The sequence below is a fragment of the Carcharhinus amblyrhynchos genome, chromosome 15 (genome assembly GCF_965287045.1).
Source record: "Carcharhinus amblyrhynchos chromosome 15, sCarAmb.v2.hapA, whole genome shotgun sequence".
In the NCBI taxonomy this organism is placed as follows: Eukaryota; Metazoa; Chordata; class Chondrichthyes; order Carcharhiniformes; family Carcharhinidae; genus Carcharhinus; species Carcharhinus amblyrhynchos.
The window spans coordinates 74,174,891-74,195,849 of record NC_137338.1 but is presented as its reverse complement, the minus strand read 5'-3'; the positions used below and the strand labels follow the sequence as shown (position 1 = coordinate 74,195,849).

The 20,959-nt window shown below is 41.6% G+C and overlaps 1 protein-coding gene across 1 annotated transcript in view; it reads right to left on the bottom strand.

Annotated features, from left to right (window-relative positions):
* Window positions 1–20,959, bottom strand: part of rb1 (retinoblastoma 1) — a 288,967-nt gene that overhangs the window by 183,590 nt on the left and 84,418 nt on the right. Inside the window, exons 12-16 of the mRNA XM_080204223.1 lie at window positions 20,872–20,959; window positions 18,378–18,494; window positions 18,215–18,271; window positions 3,486–3,517; window positions 3,292–3,374 (exon numbers count right to left, since the gene is read on the bottom strand). Of these exons, the coding sequence (XP_080060349.1) occupies window positions 3,292–3,374; window positions 3,486–3,517; window positions 18,215–18,271; window positions 18,378–18,494; window positions 20,872–20,959 (377 nt within the window). The remainder of the gene's footprint in view (window positions 1–3,291; window positions 3,375–3,485; window positions 3,518–18,214; window positions 18,272–18,377; window positions 18,495–20,871) is intronic.

The following is a 20,959-nucleotide window of genomic DNA, read 5'->3' as shown; positions in this document are numbered from 1 at the left end:
CTTGATATGGCTCTCGCTCTGCCCAAGACCATAAGAAACTACAAAAGGTCGTGAATGTAGCTTAATTCATCACGCAAATCCGCCTCCCATTCATCGGCTCTGTCTACACTCCCCGCTGCCTCGGCAAAGCAGCCAGGATAATTAAGGGCCGCACGCATCCCGGACATTCTCTCTTCCACCTTCTTCCTTCAGGAAAAAGGTACAAAAGTCTGAGGTCACATATCAACCAACTCAAGAACAGCTTCTTCCCTGCTACTGTCAGACTTCTGACTGGACTTACCTCACACTAAGTTGATCTTTCTCTACACCCTAGCCATGACTATAACACTACATTCTGCATTCTCTCATTTCCTTCTCTATGAATGGAATGTTTTGCCTGTATAGCGCGCAAGAAACAATACATGAGACAATAATAAATCAAATCAAGAAGGAAAGGTGACAATTTCAGGGAGCAGATCTAAAAAAAACTCTGGAGAGAGTTTGCTCAATTAGCCACCTCACATTCGCCTGAAGGATTAACTCACCATAAGTGGCATCAAGCTCATCAAATAATGATTTGAACAAGCAATGTTGCAGTGCTCTGGCACAAATTGAGTTGACAATCTTGACAACAACTGTCAGTACACCAGAAAAGTAAATAACCTTGCTCGACAGCACTTGTTGGTGGACAACACAGTGGCAATTGATAAAGGAGGTGAATTCAGGATCATTTCTGCAAAGTGCAACAAAGCCTGCACTGGCACCCAACATTGACAGTGTATCATCAGTTGTGATTGAAACCAGTTTCTTGATTGGGATGTTTTTCCTCAGTCACATACCTTTTAAATTCATTGTAGGCATCCTGGCCTGTTTTTCTCTTTGAGTGGCAAAAGAGTGAGGAAGTCCTCCTTTGCTGTTGCATCTTCGAATGCCATGTGAATGAAAACAATCAGCGGGGCCATATCTGTCATGTCCACTATCAAACTGCAGTGAGAAATATTCACAGCCTGATGATGGTGCATTTGGAGTTACATCCTTGGAGAACAATTCCACCCATCTGGCTACTGTTAAAACTCTAAGCAGTATGCTCTCATGCCTGTCATAACTTCCCATCCGATTTTGAAGAATTTGAACAAGATATCAGCAGCAAACACCATAGCCTCCTTGATAAACTGTTCACAATGACAAAGTTATGTTTTGCCAGCAAGTGGCTAACGCAAAAAGATGTCTCTTTGCTTGCCTTGCCTTTAGTCACAGGCTTTGAAAAGAGTTACTGTTGAGCTTGTAACATTCACTTTAACTCCCTAACTTTCTTTGTCCAAATGGCACTGTTTAAATGGAAATTTTCTTGAAATTTTGTATGCATTGTTTTATGATGCTGTGCCAAATTATCTTTTTTACTCAAGGTTAGTCTGCTGACCAATACTCTTGTCTTTGACATTTGTAAAATGAAATTTACTTTCCCATTCCTAATGGAAATGATAGGTTTTTTGCTCTCTTTGAGGTCCTGGTTTCTCACTCATCATTTTGTCTTCATCTAGGTTAGTACACGTTTTGGCATCCGCAATTCAGCAATGAGCTGATTCAATCGTTATCACGAGAAACCCAAGTCCCATGCATTTTTGGCTCGGAAGCAAATGAGTTTATTTCTTTGTCATCACAAGAAGCTCAGGTTCCATGCATCTTCAGGAACAGTTCAGCAGCCAATGACCTGATTCAATTGTCACTACAAGAAGCCCAAGGCATGCATTTTTTTTTAAGCAGTGTTTCTGCAGGCAATCAGCTGATTTGATTACCTTAAGAAGCCCAAGTCACGCACATTTTTGGCAATGGTTCAGCAGTCAATGAGCTGACTTGCTCGTCTTCACAAGAAGCCAGTGTCCCAGGCATTTTCGGCAGTGGTTTGGCAGCCAATGACAATTGACTCTGAGACTCCAGGATCAATCTGTCCATCACTATCGAGTATTTGAAGACCATGGCTCTGTCTCAATGCCTTATTCTTGCTTTCTCCTTATGCCCCTTAATGCCATTAAAACCTAAATACTTATCTATCTTTCCAGGAGGCTTGGCTTCCACAGCCTTCTGTGGCAGAGAATTCCACAGGTTCACTACCATTTGAGTGAAGACATTTTTCCATAACCATCCTAAATGGTCTACGCTGAACCCTGAGACCGTGTCCCCTGGTTCTAGATGCCCCAACCAGGGAGAACATCCTTATTGTATACAATCTTCCAGCCCCGTTGGAAGTTTCAATCAGATCCCCTCTCATTCTTCTGAACTCTAGTAAATACAGGCCCAGTCAAACCAATCTCTCCTCAGAGGAAAGTCTAACAAACCCATCAGCCTAGTGAACCTCTGCTGCATTCCCTCAATGGCAAGCATATCCTTTCTTAAGTAGGGGGACTAAAACTGTATCTGATACCCCATGGTCTCACCAAGGCTCTGTATAACTGCAGTAAGACCTGGTTATTTCTGAACTCAAATTCTCTTCTCATGAACGCCAACATAGTATTTGTCTTCCTAATTGTTTGATGCACCTTCCTCTCCACTTTGACTGGTGTACAAAGATACCCTTTGTACATCCATACTCCCCTATATATCATTGTTCGAATCATTGCAGTACAGGATGAAGCTTTTGACTCAGACTGATAGATTGTTATGCAAAGGCATTAAAAAGGTAAAGTCACCATAGTCTCAGATCACCATAGGCTCCTTGGAAGGGGAAAGCTGACTGATGGCGATTTAACCTGAGGATCACCACACTTCAAGACTGAGAAGGTGGGCTTTCAATTAATAACCTCAGCTAGTACAGAAATTGAAACCACGCTGTTGATGTCACTCTGCACAACGAACCAGCTGCCCAGGCAACTGACTCACCAGTAAATGATATGGGGCAAAGGCAGTTATAAAAATTAGGCTGCAGGCCAGCCATGAACTCATCGAATGGTGGTGGAGGTTCAAAGGCTAAACAGCCCATTTCTGTTTCGACGTATCTATGCAACGATTAAGTGTAGTTAGTACAGAGTTTACTATAACTTCCAAATGTTGGCCTTGAAATTAGCAACTTTGCAGTTGAACTGATTTATCACAAATGGATAAGTTTTGCTCACTCCAGCTGCTAGATTGATTGTTTCATGGTTTTAAAAGAGACAAAACAAAAAGTAAAAGGTAAGCTCTATCAAATCTAAGGAACATCAACCAACTTCTGGACTGAAAACTGAGTGTTAAGAAATGGAAATTAAAATGTACTGCAGTATAATTGAAGACACTATGACAAAATCCTTAATATTTAAAGTATATTCATGTACTTACAAGTAGTACCATATGTGGTCATAACAACCTCCACAGCACAGGCAAGAAGCGATCCATGAAAGGTAGCATCGTTCAACAACTTGCTACAAAGAAAATGGAAAAGATTATTTAAAATGTACATTTATATAAAACTATGAATTGTCTTTCAAATCAATAAAGACCTAGATCTATAAAGAAAATCTAAACAAATATACCTAAAATTATGGACAGAGAGACGCTCTTCTTCCTGCAAATAAAATACACACCAAAGATTAAAAAATTAATGCAGAGAACACAACTTTCTAAAAGCATTAATAAAGCAATTATTTCCAAGGAAAACAGTTGAATCAAACAGTGTAGAATTGGATGCAAAGATTGAAAGCTATTTCAGAGCAACACAAATGATCTTGCTTCAACTGGCAACATCACCCGTCAAGATCATAAGCCTATTTGTTGGATCCGTAAGTTGTAGTTGGTCCCACAGCTAGCTGTCATTCTGGAATATTAAGCACAAAGCAAGATGACACTTCAGTGGCATGATTCAGATGAGATGTTATGATCATGTGACTCCCATTTTCTCTCACTCTTCATTTGACCATAAAAGGGTTTGTTTTTATATTAAACAATTAAGAGGCGCTGTGCTTTGCCAATTCTGCAAATGCCTTAGTATTTACATGCTGAGGTTGAAGGAGAATTACAGACAGCTTTTCTTAGGTCAAACAATGACCAGAAATAGCTAGCTGTTAAGAATTATATTTTGTCATGTTTCAGTATTTTTTCTGATATGTTTATTGAAAATTTGCTTATTTTACATAGCAAACAAACAAAGATACAGATCCACACAGTTGTTGTGTGTACATTCCAACGCACAGGACCCCCCGTGGCTAGGGGACAAGCCCCTAGTACTCTCGGCATCCACCCCACCCAAGTCCCATCTAATTGCACTGGTAATGATGCTAATAATATAAAAAGGCAGAGGAATGCCGCTGGAGAACCAATTGAGCGCCCAAACATCCCAATCTATAAACGAGTGAGCAGAGAAAAGAGAGACATCAAAGGAGAGAAAAGAAAGAGTGAGGGGGAAAAGAGAAAAGTTCTTGTGTTGGTCCCCACATCTTGGCAGGGTGGGCAGGTGTACTCAGGTAAAGGGCCAGGACGTGTCCACTAATCGGGGGAGGGGGAATTCTGTGAAAGCACCCAGGGTCCTGGTGTCATCGGGTAACTACTCACCTAGCATCCCAACAATTGCTATAAATGGTTGCTAGGTCTTTTGGAACCTAGCTGTGGACCCATGTAGCGTGCACCTCATCTTCTGCACCTTAATGGTATCTACCATTTCCTTCATTCACTGAGTGCATCAGGGATGCACCTTATTTCCACTTAAACAGCATTAGTCATCTTACCAGGAGTGTAGTGAAAGCTACAAAATCCACTTGGAATATTGGCAGCAGCGGATTTGAAGGCATGACACAAAGAGGACAGCCCTCCTGATCTCGTATTGCCGCAATCATCTCAAACATCAATGTCCAGTAGTTATACAGTGATGGGCGAGCCCAGAACACATGTAAGAGGGTGGCAGGAGCACCATTCACAAATGGGGTTTGCTCGTGGGTACATTCTAGAGAGTCTAACTCGATTTAGATGTGCTCTGTGAAGGAGTTTACATTGTATCACATCCAGCTTGGCACATACTGAGGACTGTACTCGATGCAGCACCATGTCCCAACTCTGCTCCAAGAACTCCTCCCCCAGATCTCGTTCCCATAAAGATTTAACCACTGATAAGAGAGTTTTGCTGGGACAGAATTTGAGAATAAAAGAACAGAAATGATACCACACACAGTAATAGAAGGCACTGAGATGTCAACGGAGGCACAAGGTGGGAGCATAGGAAATTGAGGGTCGGTCCTACACACAAAGTCTCGAATTTGCAAATATCTGAAGAAGAGTGTTGCAGGTAAAGCAAACTTATCCACCGCCTGCTAGACTGACGCAAACATGCCATCCACATACAAGTCCTGGAATGTTCTGATCCCATGCTTGACCCTTATGTTGAAGGCACCATCCAAAACAGAGGGTAAAAAAAGGTTAGCCAATACCAAGAAGGTCAGCGACCAGGCCTGAAACCCAAAATGGCGTCTAAATTGCGTCCAAATTCTGAGAGTTGACAAGTGCACTCATAGTATATTGGGAGGAGGGAAAACTTACCAGGGAACATATCAAGGCAATCAAGGAAGACGGAGCACAGGAGAAGGATTCTAACTGCAGCCAACAAGGAACCTCCTGTTGCTTCTCTTTCTGCACCCAACACACTACTGCTCTCATATTGGCTGCCCAATAATGAAATAGAAAATTGGCAATCCCACACTCCCCCTCCCACTTAGAGCTTTGCAAGACTGTCCTCTGCGTTCTTGGATTTTTCCTATTCCAGACAAAGCTTGAAATGAGTCAATCGAGTCTGTAAAAAACGGATTTGGGGATTAACACCAGGATGCACTGAAAGACATATAAAAACTTGGGTAGTATGTTCATCTTCACCGCATTGATACGGCCTGGAGGATGGACCAACGTTTGAGGTCCTGTTCCGTCCGCGCCATGAATGGAGCAAAGTTAGCTCCAAAAAGCCCATTAAATTTACTAGTCACTTGCACTCCCAAGTAAGTAAACTGCCTAGTGACAATCTTGAAAGGTAGGATGTGGAGCGGGAGGCTACGAGCTGCTGTATTGAAAGGAAGGAGCTCACTCTTATTTAAGTTAAGCTTGTACCCCAAAATACGACCAAACCTCTCCAGGAAGACATCAGGAATCGAGTTGGACAGGTCGCCGACATACAACAGTAGGTCGCCCACATGCAGCGATACTCTCCGCTCAATCCCCTCCTGCTCAAACCCCACCACTCGTTTGCTATTGCAAAAAATCTCAGTAAGAGGTTCAATAGCAATGGCAAACAACAGGGGGAGAGGGGCCATCTTGCCTAGTGCCCTGGGAAAGGGAAAAAAGCTGAATGCACATCGTTTGTCCAAACCAAGGTTAGAGGGGCAGCATACAGTATTTTGATCCAGGAGATGGATCCTGGGGCCGAACCTGAACCTCCCAAGAACATAAAATAAATAAACCCATTCCACCTGATCAAATGCTTTTTCAGCGTCCAGTGAGATTAAGCTCGAAGATGGCAGACACATACATAGTATTAAACAGCTGCCCAATATTCGAGTACATCTATCTATTTTTAACGAACCCAGTCTGGTCAGGCATGATGATAGAGGGCAGAATGTCCTCCAAGCAAATGACCAGAATCTTAGAGATTTGTAGAGAATCAGTTTGACATCCGCATTCAGCAATGCGATCGGTCTATAAGAGCTGCAGATTTGCAGGTCCTTATTCTTTTTGAGGATAACCAAAGTTGGCGCTTGCCTCAAGTCTGTGGGACAGCACAGTTCTCATACGATTCACTGATCATGCGTGGTAGCAGGGGAGTCAACCTATCCATAAATTTTTTGTGGAATTCGATGGGGTACCCATCTGGTCCCACACATTTCCCACTCAGGCATAGTTCTGGCCACCCTAACAATTTCTTCAACATAGACTGGTTTCTCCAGTGCTGCGGCCTCTTCCATGTCCATCATGGGGAGATTCAGTGCACCAAAGAACTCCTGAAAGTCCATCTCATTGGCGGCAGTCTCCAAGCTATACAGGGTTGAGTAAAAGTCCCTAGACAGTTCATTTATTCACTGTGGATCAGTGGAGACCCCATTCGGAGACTGCATTTGTGGTATGAGACTTTTGGCGGACAACTGGTGTAGCTGATGAGCTAGTAGCTTGCTTGCCTTGTCCCCATGTTCAGTGTGTATACTTAGACTTGAACAGCATCTCTTCTACTTGTGCGCGGACAAGGTCTCAAACTCTGCCTGTAGTAGTAAACATTCCCAATATACCTCTGTGTACGGGCTCACAGCCTACGCGCCATCAACTTGGCGATACACCCCAGCAATTCCGATAACCTTCTATTTCTCTGCTTCGCCTCATGCGCTGATCAAGATATCATGTGGCCCCTTAATAAGCCTTCAATGTCTCCCATAAGGTAGCTGCTGAGACTCTTGGCATCATTAAAATCTAAGAAATCACTGATCTGGGTTAGCAGAAATCTAACAAATTCATTAGCAGAGAGCAGACAAGTATTAAATCGCCAAGGCATACAGGAGTCCATCCTCCTCCCCAATACCAAGTCCATTGTCAAGAGAGCATGGTCCGAGATGACAATGGTTTCATATTGTACTAGGAGCCAGGAGCAACTTATTATCTATCAAAAAGATATCTACACATGAATATGTTTCAGTGGACAAATGAAAAAAATTGTTCCCTACTAGTAGGGTTAAGAAACTTCCATGGATCCAACACCACATATTCTGTGAGAAATGATTTAATAATTTCTGCTGACTTGGAAGATACAGCCGTCCTGGGAGAGGAGCCGCCCAGGGCAGGATTCAACCAACAGTTGAAATCTCTGCCCAGTGTCAACGGATACGAATTCAAATTTGGAAGTAGCGCAAAGAACAACCAGAAAAAGTTTTCACAATCCCTGTTTGGAGCATACACATTGGCTAACACCAGAGGCGTCCCCCCATATAATTTACCCGCGACAATGACGTTGATTGTTTATTGATGTTGATGGGAAATATTCAACCTGGAGTTCAGTTACTAGTGGTGTACCGCAGGGATCTGTTTTGGGGCCTCTGCTGTTTGTCATTTTTATAAATGACCTAGATGAGGGTGTAGAAGGATGGGTTAGTAAATTTGCGGATGATACTAAAGTTGGGGGAGTTGTAGACAGTGTGGATGGATGTTACAGTTTGCAGAGGGACACAGATAAGCTGCAGAGCTGGGCTGAGAGGTGGCAAATGGAGTTTAATGCAGAAAAGTGTGAGGTGATTCACTCTGGAAGGAGTAACAGGATTACTGAGTATTGGGCTAATGGAAAGACTCTTGGTAGTGTGGATGAGCAGAGAGATCTCGGTGTAGATGTACATAGATCCCTGAAAGTTGGCACCCAGGTTGATAGGGTTGTTAAGAAGGCATACGGTATGTTAGCTTTTATTGAGGTAGAAGGATTAAGTTTCGGTGCCATGAGATCATGTTGCAGCTGTACAAGACGCTGGTGCGGCCGCACTTGGAGTATTGTGTACAATTCTGGTTGCCGCATTATAAGAAAGGTGTGGAAGCATTGGAAAGGGTGCAGAGGAGATCTACCAGAATGTTGCCTGGTATGGTGGGAAGGTGTTATGAGGACTTGAAGTTGTTTTTGTTAGAGAGAAGGTGGTTAAGAGGTGACTTAATTGAGGCATACAAGATGATCAGAGGATTAGATAGGGTGGACAGTGAGAGCCTTTTTCCTCAGATGGTGATGGCTAACATGAGGGGACATGGCTTTAAATTGAGGGTGATAAATATAGGACAGATGTTAGAGGTATGTTTTTTACTCAGAGGGTAGTAAGGGCATGGAATAGACATATGGATAATATTGGAATAGTTCAGGTTAGTGGGTCATTAGATTGGTTCCACTGATCAGTGCAACATCGAGGGCCGAAGGGCCTGTACTGCGCTGTAATGTTCTATCAGCCACTTGAGTCAGAAATGACTTGGCTACTACCAAGGGTAAGGACTTGTGAATGAGGATTGCCATCCACCGCATGCCTTGGTGTGAAAAGTTGAGTGAAAGCATTGACCCCCTCATCCTCTACGGAGCCTAAAATAATCCATGGGCCTGAGGTGGGTCTCTCGGAGGAATGCAATTTGGGTACCCAGTTGTTGAAGATGTTGAAATATCTTACCAGGCTAAACTGGATGGTTTAATCCCCTGACATTCCAGCTAGTGAACTTGATCGCGCCAAGGTCAGAGTGTCAGGGCCTCCAAGCCAGCATCCCACATTCCTAACAGTAGCCTCGTATCCCCCCCTCAACCACTGACATCAGCAGACGCCACACCCAGGACCCCACCCCTATCTTCTCCACCGGCTACAGGGAACCAACCATGATAGAGAGGGTGGGCTTGAAAGAAGTCAAACCACACCCACAGAGAAAAAAAAGACATAGCAAAGACACAAAAACATCCACACAGACCAAACCCGCAAACCCCTATCCCATACATGTGCCCTCCCAAACAAGGTGCCTGTGCCTCCAACACCTCCTTAGCACGGCGCCTTCCTAGCACTCCACATGGCTCATGGTCTCCAACTCCATTCCCATCACGGTCACAGGTGCTATAACCTGAAACGGTCTGCAAATATACGAAAAACTTAACCTAAACTTGTTCCACCCAACAATTCAATCAGCGTATAGCACGCAGGTTCATAAAAAAACAGATATCAGTTTACATTCACCATGCAGTCACCCGATTCAAACACCTACTCCACAAATTTCATCATCACCGCTGCTAGGTGCATGAACTTGTGCTCAGTTCCATTGCTGACAGTAATCCTCACGCAAGCTGGAAAGCGAAGCCCAAACCTGACCCCAGGACAGTCATGCAGGAGTCATTTGACATCAGTGAAGGCCTGCCCTTTTCCTTGCCACCACTAGGGTAAAATCTGGAAATATCAAAAGTTTATTTTCCTGGTACCTCAGAGTGGTAGCCTGTGCTACTTGCCACAGGATTCTGTCTCGTGCTGAGGCGTAATGTACTTGTGCAATAATGGGCCATGGAGCTTCTCCCAGTCTAGGCTTTGCCTGTAACATTGTGCATGCACAATCCAGAAGCGGCTCATCCTCAAGTCCCAGCACATTCTTCAATAGCCAGGCAACAAAGTCTGTGACATTTGGGCCCCCAATTCCCTTAGGAAGGTCCATCAGACCGAAGTTATTTCATCTTTGATGTCCTTCCATCTCATCACATTTCTCCCTTCGGGACTTAACCGCCAATGTCAAATGAGTAACATGGCTCTTCAACTCGAAGATAGTGTTTCCACTAAACACCTCCGAGTTCTCAAGCTCCTTCAAGCGGTTCTTGGAGAGATTTAACAGATGACCTGAACTCCTCCCTCAGCTCATCTATTTTGGCCTGCAACTTGGTGCCCACTGGTCCAACTTACTGTCCAATCTTTGCATGGCCTCCATAATAGCTTGCCCTGTCCTCTCACCCAGCATGCTCTGTCCAGGGATCCCTTGAGCAGTGCGTGGTGGGACCCAGCCCCCCCCTCCCCCTAGTGGTCCCATTCTTCAATTTTGGTTTGCCTCCTGCCATGCCAGCGCCAGCACCTGTGGGCTTACCCATTTGCTCCAGCCTGAAGCACTATTTCTTGGTCCATGTAGCAAGCTGTCTCACTGTTTAATCTACCAAAGTTCTTACGTGGATTGCTTTTCACTTTACTTCACTCTTAACTGAGCGAGCAGAATCAACAAAGGGTTCCCAGCAAGTTGCAACTCTTCTCCCTCACTTTAATTCACCCTTGGTTGGGAACAGCACAGCGCCCCCAGGTTGATCTGACAGTTGCAGTTTTTATGACACAGGAGTTCTTCCCTGGGCTGCTCCCAACTTAAACCAATTCACACTTGACTGAGTGAAAAAAACCACAAGATGGTTCCAGGCTGAACTGCAAGTCCCGACATGCCTCTCATTGAACTCTAGCTACGAAAAAAATCCAAATGTAGAAATAGCAGCTTGCAATTTGCAGCAGGACCTCCTGCTTCCCCCTTTAATTCATCCTTTCTTGGGTGAGAAAAAAAACAATTTGCAGACAGAACTACAACCCACATCCCATCCCCTGCTAAGCACACAGTAAATTCCAACCAGCAGGAAGGATTCTAAAAATGAACCTTTTCAGCTAGACTTTCAAAGTTCTCTCTTTGCAACTGCATTCCTGGCATGTTTAAAGCTTGCTAAACGTACATTAATCTCTCGCCAGACCTCAACAAACAGCCGAATTTCAAGAAGGATCTCATCTGTGGATCATGCTTCCTCTCACACCAACGCCACCTTTGATTGTGTTTAAGTATTTTAACCGGTAAAATTTATGCTAATTATTTTTGTTCACCATCTAATTAATAACCATTCACCTTTGATAAAAATGCACTCTGGGGTAAAAATACAACATTTCTCAATTTTTCTGTGCAGTTTTTCTTTCTTTTTCTGTGTTACATTTTTAACAAATGCAGTGACTCATTTTGCTATGTTCTTAAATAAAGTTCGTTTTGATAAAAGCTTCGTAGTGGGTCATTTGAATCATATCTGGAATGAAGCACCTCATGCTCACCCTAATTCCAAAATCAAAGGTCAAAGTTAGGGTCTAGGCTAACTGCATTATATATCTTGGAGTTTCTGGTCTGGTTGCTAACAGTCTTAATGCAGTGATTCAACATTGCAGCCATTTAGTTTAGCTATTTTCCTGGATGCGGTCATATGGAGGAAACTGCCATATTCTAAAAGGTGTCAGTTCACAGTTATTTTTGTCTCATGGTGGTGTCTTTAGAAGCCAGATACAGTATTTCAACAGAAAGCACGTGAGAGAGAGAGATTGCAACATGAAAAAAACATGACAGCGTGTTCAAGACAGCAGGAAGATTGAGACACTTGAAATAATTGCCCACTCTATATTCCAGAGAGGCTTGATTAGGACGTAGGAACAGGAGTAGGCCATTCAGCCCCTTGAGCCTGTTCAGCCATTCAATGATATCACGGCTGATTTGTGGCCTAACTCCATATCCCTGCTTCTAGCCCATATCCCTTAATATCTTCACTTAACAAAAAAATCCAGCTCAGATGTAAACATAGCAACTGATCTAGCATCAACTGTCATTTGTGGAACAGTGTTCCAAACCTCTTATCATTCCACGTGTTTTATATCTCTCCTGTACAGTCTGGCCCTAATTTCTGGACTATGCCCATTAGTTGTAGAATCTCTAACCGGTGGAAAGTTTACTTTATCTACTGTCTTTTCCTGTTAGTATTTTGATTACTTCAATCAAATCACTCATTAAATTCACAAATTCTACAGCAAACAGGTCTAATCCCTCCTCATAATTAAACCCCTGAAGTCCACGTATCACTCTTGTAAACCTATGCTACACTCCCTCCATGGCCAATATATACTTACTGAGGTATGATGCAAAGATCTGCTCACAGTATATTTAAGTGGAGATGTAACCAGGGTTTTGTATAGCTGCAGCATATTTTCTACATCTTTATACTGCGATCCTCTTGATATAAAGGCCAGCATCCTGTTAAGACCACTTGATAATTTTCTGCACTTGTTCATGACATTTTAAAGATCTATGCATCTGAAACCACAAGTCTTGAACATTTACAATATTTAACTTCATTAAGTACTCTAATCTACCTTTTCTTGGTCCAAAACGAATAACCTCACACTTGTTTCGATTGAAATCCATTTGCCACAGTCTTGCCCATTCACCTCGCCTATCAATAGACTAGAATGTTAGTTCATGCCTGCCGCAGTTGCTGTTTCACAATAGGTAACTGAACTTTGAGATCTCATCTCAGGAATATTTGCAAAGTTTCAGTAAGATAACTATCATTGGAGAATGCAGAGGAAGGAGCTCAGGAGTGACAAGGGACATTAGACAGCAGTGTCCTCTAATTGGGGGAGGAGCCTCATACAAAATCCATCCCTTAACTGAGAACAATGGTATTGGTAAAATATCACAAAATCCCTTGCAGCAGTGGAGCCTGAATCATAGAATCATAGAAACCCTACAGTGCAGAAAGAGGTCATTTGGCCCACCCAAGACTGCACTTGACCACAATCCCACCCAGGCCCTACCCTGATATCCCTACACATTTACCCGCTAATTGCTCTAACCTATGCATCTCAGGATTCTAAGGGACAATTTTTTTAGCATGGCCAATCAACCTAACTTGCACACCTTTGGACTGTAGGAGAAAACCGGAGTACCCAGAGGAAACCCACACAGACACGAGGAGAATGTGCAAACTCCATACAGACAGTGACCCAAGCCAGGAATTGAAACCACGTCCCTGGAACTGTGAAGCAGCAGTGCTAACCACTGTGGTACCGGGCAAACAAGGAAGGGCCTGGATAGCCTTCAACTCCTTGGGAGCGTATTCCAGAAGATTGCAGATGCCAGACAACAGATATTGCACATGCTGCAGAAGACCACAACCAAGGCAAAGATATAGTGACAGTCAAAATATATGCTATTTCAGGAAAAGGCCAAAGTCAGTACGTCGCAAGTAGGCCCATAACCAGGAACAGGGCAATGCATTTAAATCACATCTCCACGACAAAGGTTGCCCACATAATGGTGGAATTCTTAGTAAATGGCCACCATTAATAATGAAAATGGATACAGGGACTGTGGTCTGTGTTATCAGGGAGCAGGCTTATGGTTGCCTCCAAGTTGGTAAACACAAAGGCTAAGCTGGCCATCTACATAGGGAAATTATTACAGACATAGAGCACCATAGCGGTTCTAGTGACCTACAGGCAACAGTCAGCTCGACTTCCACTCATCGTTGTACAGGGAGAAGGACCTAGCCTTAAAGAGAGAGTTCGGCTCCAGCATATTAGAATGAACTGGCTGGAGATCTTTAGGCGAGATGTGAGGGTCTGTACGAAGTTATCAATAAGTCCCCTGAAATTTTCTAGGAAGGATGTGGAAAATTCAGGAGATGCAAAGCTAAGATCTATGTCAATCCCGATGATACACGTAAGTACTTTAGAGCAAGACCAGTTCCATACTCCTAATTGGAAAAAGTAGAGTTGGGACTGGAATGCCTAGAAAAGCTGGGCATAATAAGATCTGTATAATTCGTAAAGTGGCCCGTATCTGTTATTCCTGTCCTTAAGCTGGATGAGTCGGTCTGACTTTGGGCAGACCATAAGCTCACTGTCAATACAGTTCCGAAACTCGGCAGATACTCCATATCCCAGATTGAAGACCTGTATGCCAGGTTAACTGGGGTCACACATTTTCAAAGTTAAACATAAGCCATGTGTATCTCCAACTTGAATTAGACAAGCTTTCCTGAAAATACGTGACAATTAATATACACAAAGGCCTTTATGAATATACTCACCTGCCCTTTTGGGTTTCGTCTTCATGTGCTGATTTTCAATGGGTCATGGAGAAAATACTCCAAGGGTTACCTCAGGTAGCTGTGTATGGATTCGGAGAGGGAAGTGGAAGAGATTGGCGTCCCAAATGAAGCAGGGCTTCAGGAAACAAATGGATGTGACTGCACAGCATTCCCTTTGGAAGCAAAAGTCTTCTACCTGCTTCAATCCTCCGATCCAGTCCTGCATCCAATTGACCCCAAGCCGCTCGTTAAGCAGCGGAACAGATGGGAGTGTTGGGGAAGAAATGGACTTGAGGAGGGGAGGGATGTCATGATGGCCACAGGGGATTGCCAATAGATCCCCTCCTAGAATATGAGCTTCCCTATTAGATGAGTGGAGGTGCACTCAATAGGGAAGGAGCAGTGGGGAGTTTAAAACCAGCTGGCTCCACTCAGACAGGCAATCAAAAGACTTTGGAACTAACCCATGCTCTGTAGCCACTGAGCAACAGTTTGAGTACGTTGTAAATAAAGGGTGATACTGATGGAAGACTGACCTTGGTAGGGATCTATAATGATAAAAATGATTTTCTATTCATTAAAAAATTCAATTAGTATAAGTTATTTTAGAACATCTTCCTGCTTATCTAGTGACGCCTGTGGAACTCTATGTACAGATGTGCTCTGCCGCAATTAAACAGCCTAGCATTTAAGGTCAAAATTCATACAAAAACAATGGAAACTTAAATGTTGTAGTGGGCAAATAGGGCCATGGAGCTGTACCCTAGCTGCAGCAAAAATTCAAAGTCTTGAAGGATGCAAAAATAGTGAAGAAATTAAGGAAATTAATACCAACAGAGAAAAAGTATTGGAGAAACTTGTGGTGCTAAAATCCAACCTGATAGTTTATACCCTAGGGTTCAAAAAGAGATATCCGTAGAGATAGTAAATGTGCTGGCTATGATTTTCCAAAATTACTTTAATTTGTGAATGGTCCCATTAGATTGGAAGTTAGCAAATATTACATTGTTTTCCTAAGAAAGGAGAAGGAAAGCAGGTGAACTACAAGCCAGCAAAGCTAGCATCAATTGTTGGGAAAATGCTGGTCTCTAGCAACGCACTTAGAAATACATAGTACGATCAGAACAAATCAACATGGTTTTATTAAAGGGAAATCCTGTTTGACAAATAATTTAGAATTTTTTGAATGTCTAACTAGTAGGGTAGAAAAGGGGAAGCAGTAGATGTAGTATACCTGGATTTTCAAAAGTAAAGTAAGAATAAAGTTTATTCATTAGTCACATTCACACTGCAATGAAGTTAATGTGAAAATCCCCTAGTTGCCACATTCCAGCACCTGTTTGGGTACACAGAGGTAGAATTTAGCCTGGCCAATGTACCTGGGCAGAGGGAGGAAATCGGAGCACCCAGAGAAAACCCACACTGACACAGGGAGAATGTGCAAACTCCACACAGACAATGACCGAAGCCAAGAATTGAACCCGGGTCCCTAGTGCTGTGAGGCAGCAGTGCTAACCACTGTACCACTGAGCCGGTAGCACAATGGTTAGCAAGGTATTCAATAAAGTGCCATGCACAAGGTTAATAGGCAAGCTAGGGGCTCACGGAATTGAGGTAATATTTTTACATGGATATAGGATTGATTAAAGAATAGAAACCAGAAAGTGGGCATAAACAGGTGCTTTCAAATTGGTGGAGTGCCAAAAGGATCAGTGGTAGGGCCTCAGCTATTTACAGCAATATCAATGATTTAGATGAAGAAACAGACAGTAATGTATCAAAATTTGTTCATACCCAACTAGTTGGGAAGGGCATGGAGACCACTAGTATATACGGACATATCACTGCACAAGCATAAACTTTTATCTTGTGTAGTAACTTTTTACAAGCCCCATTAGAAATCCAAATACACTACAACCATTGGTTCCCTTTTATCTACTCTGCTGGCTATATCCTCATAGAATCTGCCAAACACGATTTCCCTTTCATAAAACCATTTTTACTCTGCTTGACTGTATTATGATTTATCAACTGTCCTGATACAACATCCTTAATAATGAATTCAACGTTTTGTTCAATGACCAACATTAGGGTAACTGGCCTGTAGCATCCTCCTTCCTGCATAGGGTGCTACTTTTAAAGTTTTCTAATCTGCTTGGACCTTTTCAGGATATAGGATATTTTGGAAGATTACAAACATTGTATCCACTATCCCTGCAGTTCTTTTTAACGCCCTAGGAAGCAAGCTATCAGGTCCAGGGACTTGTCTTTAGTCACACTATCTGTCCCAGTATTAGTGATTGTTTTACGTGCCTCTTTCCGTTTTTCCCCATTTGATCACCTACTATTCTTAGGAAGCTTCTGGTGTCTTCTGCCTTGAAGAGAGATACTTGTTCAAAGACTCTGTTATTTCATTGGTGGGGATTCAACTTTGATAAAGAGTTAGTTAGATTCTCTGTATTCGGGCATGGTCATTGCCTGGCATCACTTGCCATTTGTCAGCCCAAACCTGAACATTGTACAGGTTCTGCTGCATGCAGCACAAAAGTGTTTCATTATCTGAAAATTCACAAATGGAAATGAGCATTGTGCAATTATCAGCAAACATTCCTGTTCTGATTTCAAGATGGTGGAGAGGTCATTGATGAAGCAACTGAAGATGTTTGGCCTCCAACAACTGTAACAATCTTCTTTTGTTCTAGGCATGACTGCAGTCAGTGGAAAATTTCTATTCCCCCCACTGCCCCGATTCTTTCAATTCCCTTTGACTTCTATTTTCTAGGGCTCTTTGATGCCAAATTCAGTCAAATACTGCCTTGCTATCAAGAGAAATTGCTCTCAGCTGAATTGTGGAATTCAGCACTTTCATCCATTTTTGGCCCTAGAGAATAATGAGGTCTGAAGCTGAGTAGTCCTGGCAGAACCCAAATAGAACATAGTGAGCCGGTTATTTTTGAGTGAGTGTCACTTGATAGTACTGTCAACAACCCATATATCACTTTGCTGATGGTTAAGAGTAGATTGATGGGTAACTGGCAGATTAGATTTGTCCTGTCTTTTGTGGGCAGGATAAAATTGAACAACCTGCAATGTTAGGCAAAATGTCAGTATAATAACTGCACTGAAACAGAATTGCTAGGTGCACAGCTAGATCTGGAGCACAAACTTTCAGTACTGTAGCCAGAATGTTGTCTAGATGCACAGTCCTAATTGTATTCAATGCCTTCAGCCATATCTGGCTATCATGAGGAGTGAATTAAATTGCCTGATGATTCTGGGGACCTCAGGAGGAGACAGAGATGCATCAGACATTTCATATTGCTGGCTGAAATGGTGCTTCTTAATTCTACATTATTATACCAAATACCAGCATCATTGCTAAATTTCCTAAAATTTCTACGGTGCTATTGTTTTTCTGAGGAGTATAAACACTGAATAAAATGTTATTTTAGGCTTAAGTTGAACAACCTGGTCTGTAAAGCATTTTTCCATCATATATGATCATCCCTGATGGTTCTCTGACAATCTGGTTAAACCTCCAGTTCCTCCTCAAGGAAGACATAGCCAAAATGCAACAAAGGGTTTCTATCTTCCTCAGAGGTCCACGTGCAAGTATGACTCTGAAATTCATGTGTGTTGCTTTTGAAAAGTGGAACAGTGTTCCAACTCGCACAAACCACGTCACATCCAAGTGATGCAGTCAATAAATTAATTTCAAACATTTCACACCCAATTTAAAAAAAGATAAATTCAAGTAAAATAATATTGAAAAGTGCACGCACATAGAGCTCCACGGAATTTTTCCAGATCTGAAGCGCATAGAAATTATTTAATCTCATCTCTTTCAGATCCTTCCTTTAAGAAAATACTGCCTGTGCAGCAATTGAAACTTACCGATTTCAACATGGATTCCATAACCCTGTAGTATAAACGCACGCCAAGTTTATATCTCTAAAGAAAACAGAACATGATCAAGGCAAAAAATTATTCAGTCTCAAGTACATCAGTTAAATAATCATGATATTTTGAAAGCAAGAGAAAATCACCATATCATTACCTGAGAGCCAATCTCTGCCCATCCTTCTCCCACTGCCTGAGCAAAATTTTCCCGAAACTTCTGGCCTAGATTTTCCACTCTGTTAGTAATGCCATTAGTAGGATTTACTGTACAATTCTGTAAAAGTATAAAGATATTCAAACAAATATTCCTACAATGGGGGAAAAAAAACAGCATATGCAAAAGTCTTGAAACATGAGCATTTTATATTTACACTGGTTTAAAGCAGTGAGAAGAGAATAACCAAGCAGAAACAACTGCAGCCTCTCAAGCTTTGCAAATCAAATTTAATTGTTTTCCCTATTGCAAGATAGGGAAAACTGAACATAAGTGCCAAAGAAAGAATATCAACAATCCTTCTAAACTACCAGAAAGTCTTAAATGCACAATTTCTCTGCAGCACTTCCTGCTGACTTCAAAAGAAGATTGAGTTACGTGGTGCACATTTTATCTTTTCTGGCATTAATTTCATTTCAGTGCCAACTACAGGGAATCTGGTGTGCAGCAGTGATGTCATCAATTTTGACGCATCAAGCCAGGACTTAACAAGCAGGTTTCATCACTCATATTTTATAGTTTTTAGAGAAAACAGTGTAAAGATTGAAACATGTACCTGGGATTAGGATAGAAGGTGAAATAGTAAACAAACTTCAAACTTGTGAATGAGTTTAGGGAATGTTATCATGGAATGGAGAAAATTGAAATTTCACAAATGGAAAATACATTTTTCAGAGCCAGAAAAGTTCTCCAGCAGTAATAAAATCCAATTTTATTTTCTTCAACAAGGTGTAACATCCCAACTCCCCCCAAAGAGTTTTTATTGCAAGATTAATAATACAAAAAGTGGAAGTGCACGCTCTTTCAGTGATTTCCAATTGATTTAATTTTTGTAGAAGAATGGGGAATCACTCTCAGCAACTTTTGAACTTCTGCATTTAACTGCACATGTGCGGACGCCAGAGATTTCTGTCAATTTTACGGTAATAAAAATCTGGACCAATATCCACCATGGCTGTTGTGAAGTTAGTGATTGTAAAATTATTTAAAAACTTGTAAAATGTTAAGAGTTGTAAAATTGCATGATCTGTTAGAAAAGTAGTTTTGCTGCTATGCTTAGAGAGTTAAAAGGGATGCAGGTACAACTGCAGTACATAGAGAAAATAGAGTGCAACATTGTATCATGAAGCTAAGCAATGGTACTGCCAAAGCAACAGGTTGTTTTTGAATTTTAACAATCAATTTAACATAAGCATTTGAATGGCAGCAGCCCATCAGATTTGAATTTGATGTTATGATAACCTGTAGACCAATCTTATTGTGGGGATTTTGCTATGCCATCACGGGTATTTAAGATGGAAACATGGGCACAAACAGTAGAGGAACATCTGTCCCCTGCTGAGTAACAGCTTAGTTCAGCTCTCAGAGAGAGAGATTTTTTAAATCTCTCATTGTTACATTTATGACTTAAAAGAAAGCTTTATCTCAATTGCAAAGGTGCCAACAGAAGATAGTGAAGACAGAAGTCAGCAAAGAAGCCAGAAGATTCTGGAAGATAAAACCCGATTATATTTTGACAAGAAATTCTATTTTGTTATTAATAAGCAGGAATTGTATTTATCTAAATAGCATTCCATTAGAACAATGTTTTATTCGGTTTGTTAATAGTTTAGTTAACCTGTTAGTTAGATAAATGAAGTGTTACTAGTCGCTCTTTCAGGAAGTCTCATTTTGATTTAACCACAAAGCTGCTGAAGCATACATATCACTACTTCTCAGACACTTTTAAGGAAGGTACTTCTCTTTGAGTGGATTGAGTGTTAGTTCTCAGAGATCAACTTCCCCTTTGTAACAATGACAAAGCAAGTGGCTATTAAGTAATTCACCACAATTTCACAAGCTTCTTAAAAGCTGCAATATATCATGAAATAAATATGCAAGATGAAGTAATGATAATATTTTTATATGCATTATGTTGTGCAACATCTATATTTGTAGCAGTCACAGTTTAATCCATAATCACCACAGAAGTGACTTAAATAAGTAGAATGTGAAAGAAGCTAAAATGCCACATCAAATTTTAAACTTAATTTATCATAATACAATTTAGCCATAAGAATTTCACCTTGCAGAACAATTCATTTAAAGACAGATGGTGCAGATATATTATAGCCCATTTTTAATGGCACAACAACAAAAATTCACAAATAATGTTTTTCTTCTCAAATGCAAGATAAGCACAAGAAGATAATTATCCCCAATAACGAAGTAATTGAACATATTTGATATCCAATGCACTGAGAGTTCTCCAGTTATCACCAATTTGCACTGACATACGCCAGCTACAGAATGATTACATAACACATCAACATTGCTGCTGATAATAAAGCTTAGGATAGTAGATTACATTACAGTTTTGAAACAACTTTTTTTTGCACTACAAAGGAAAATTTCTGATTTTTCAGAGCTTTTTCATCCTCATCCCACCACCACTTACATGAAAGTATGCTTCAAGGGTATTTGAGGGTTTGTCATCGGCTGTATTTAAAATCATCTGTAACTGTTGGATGGTGTTCATTGCTGTC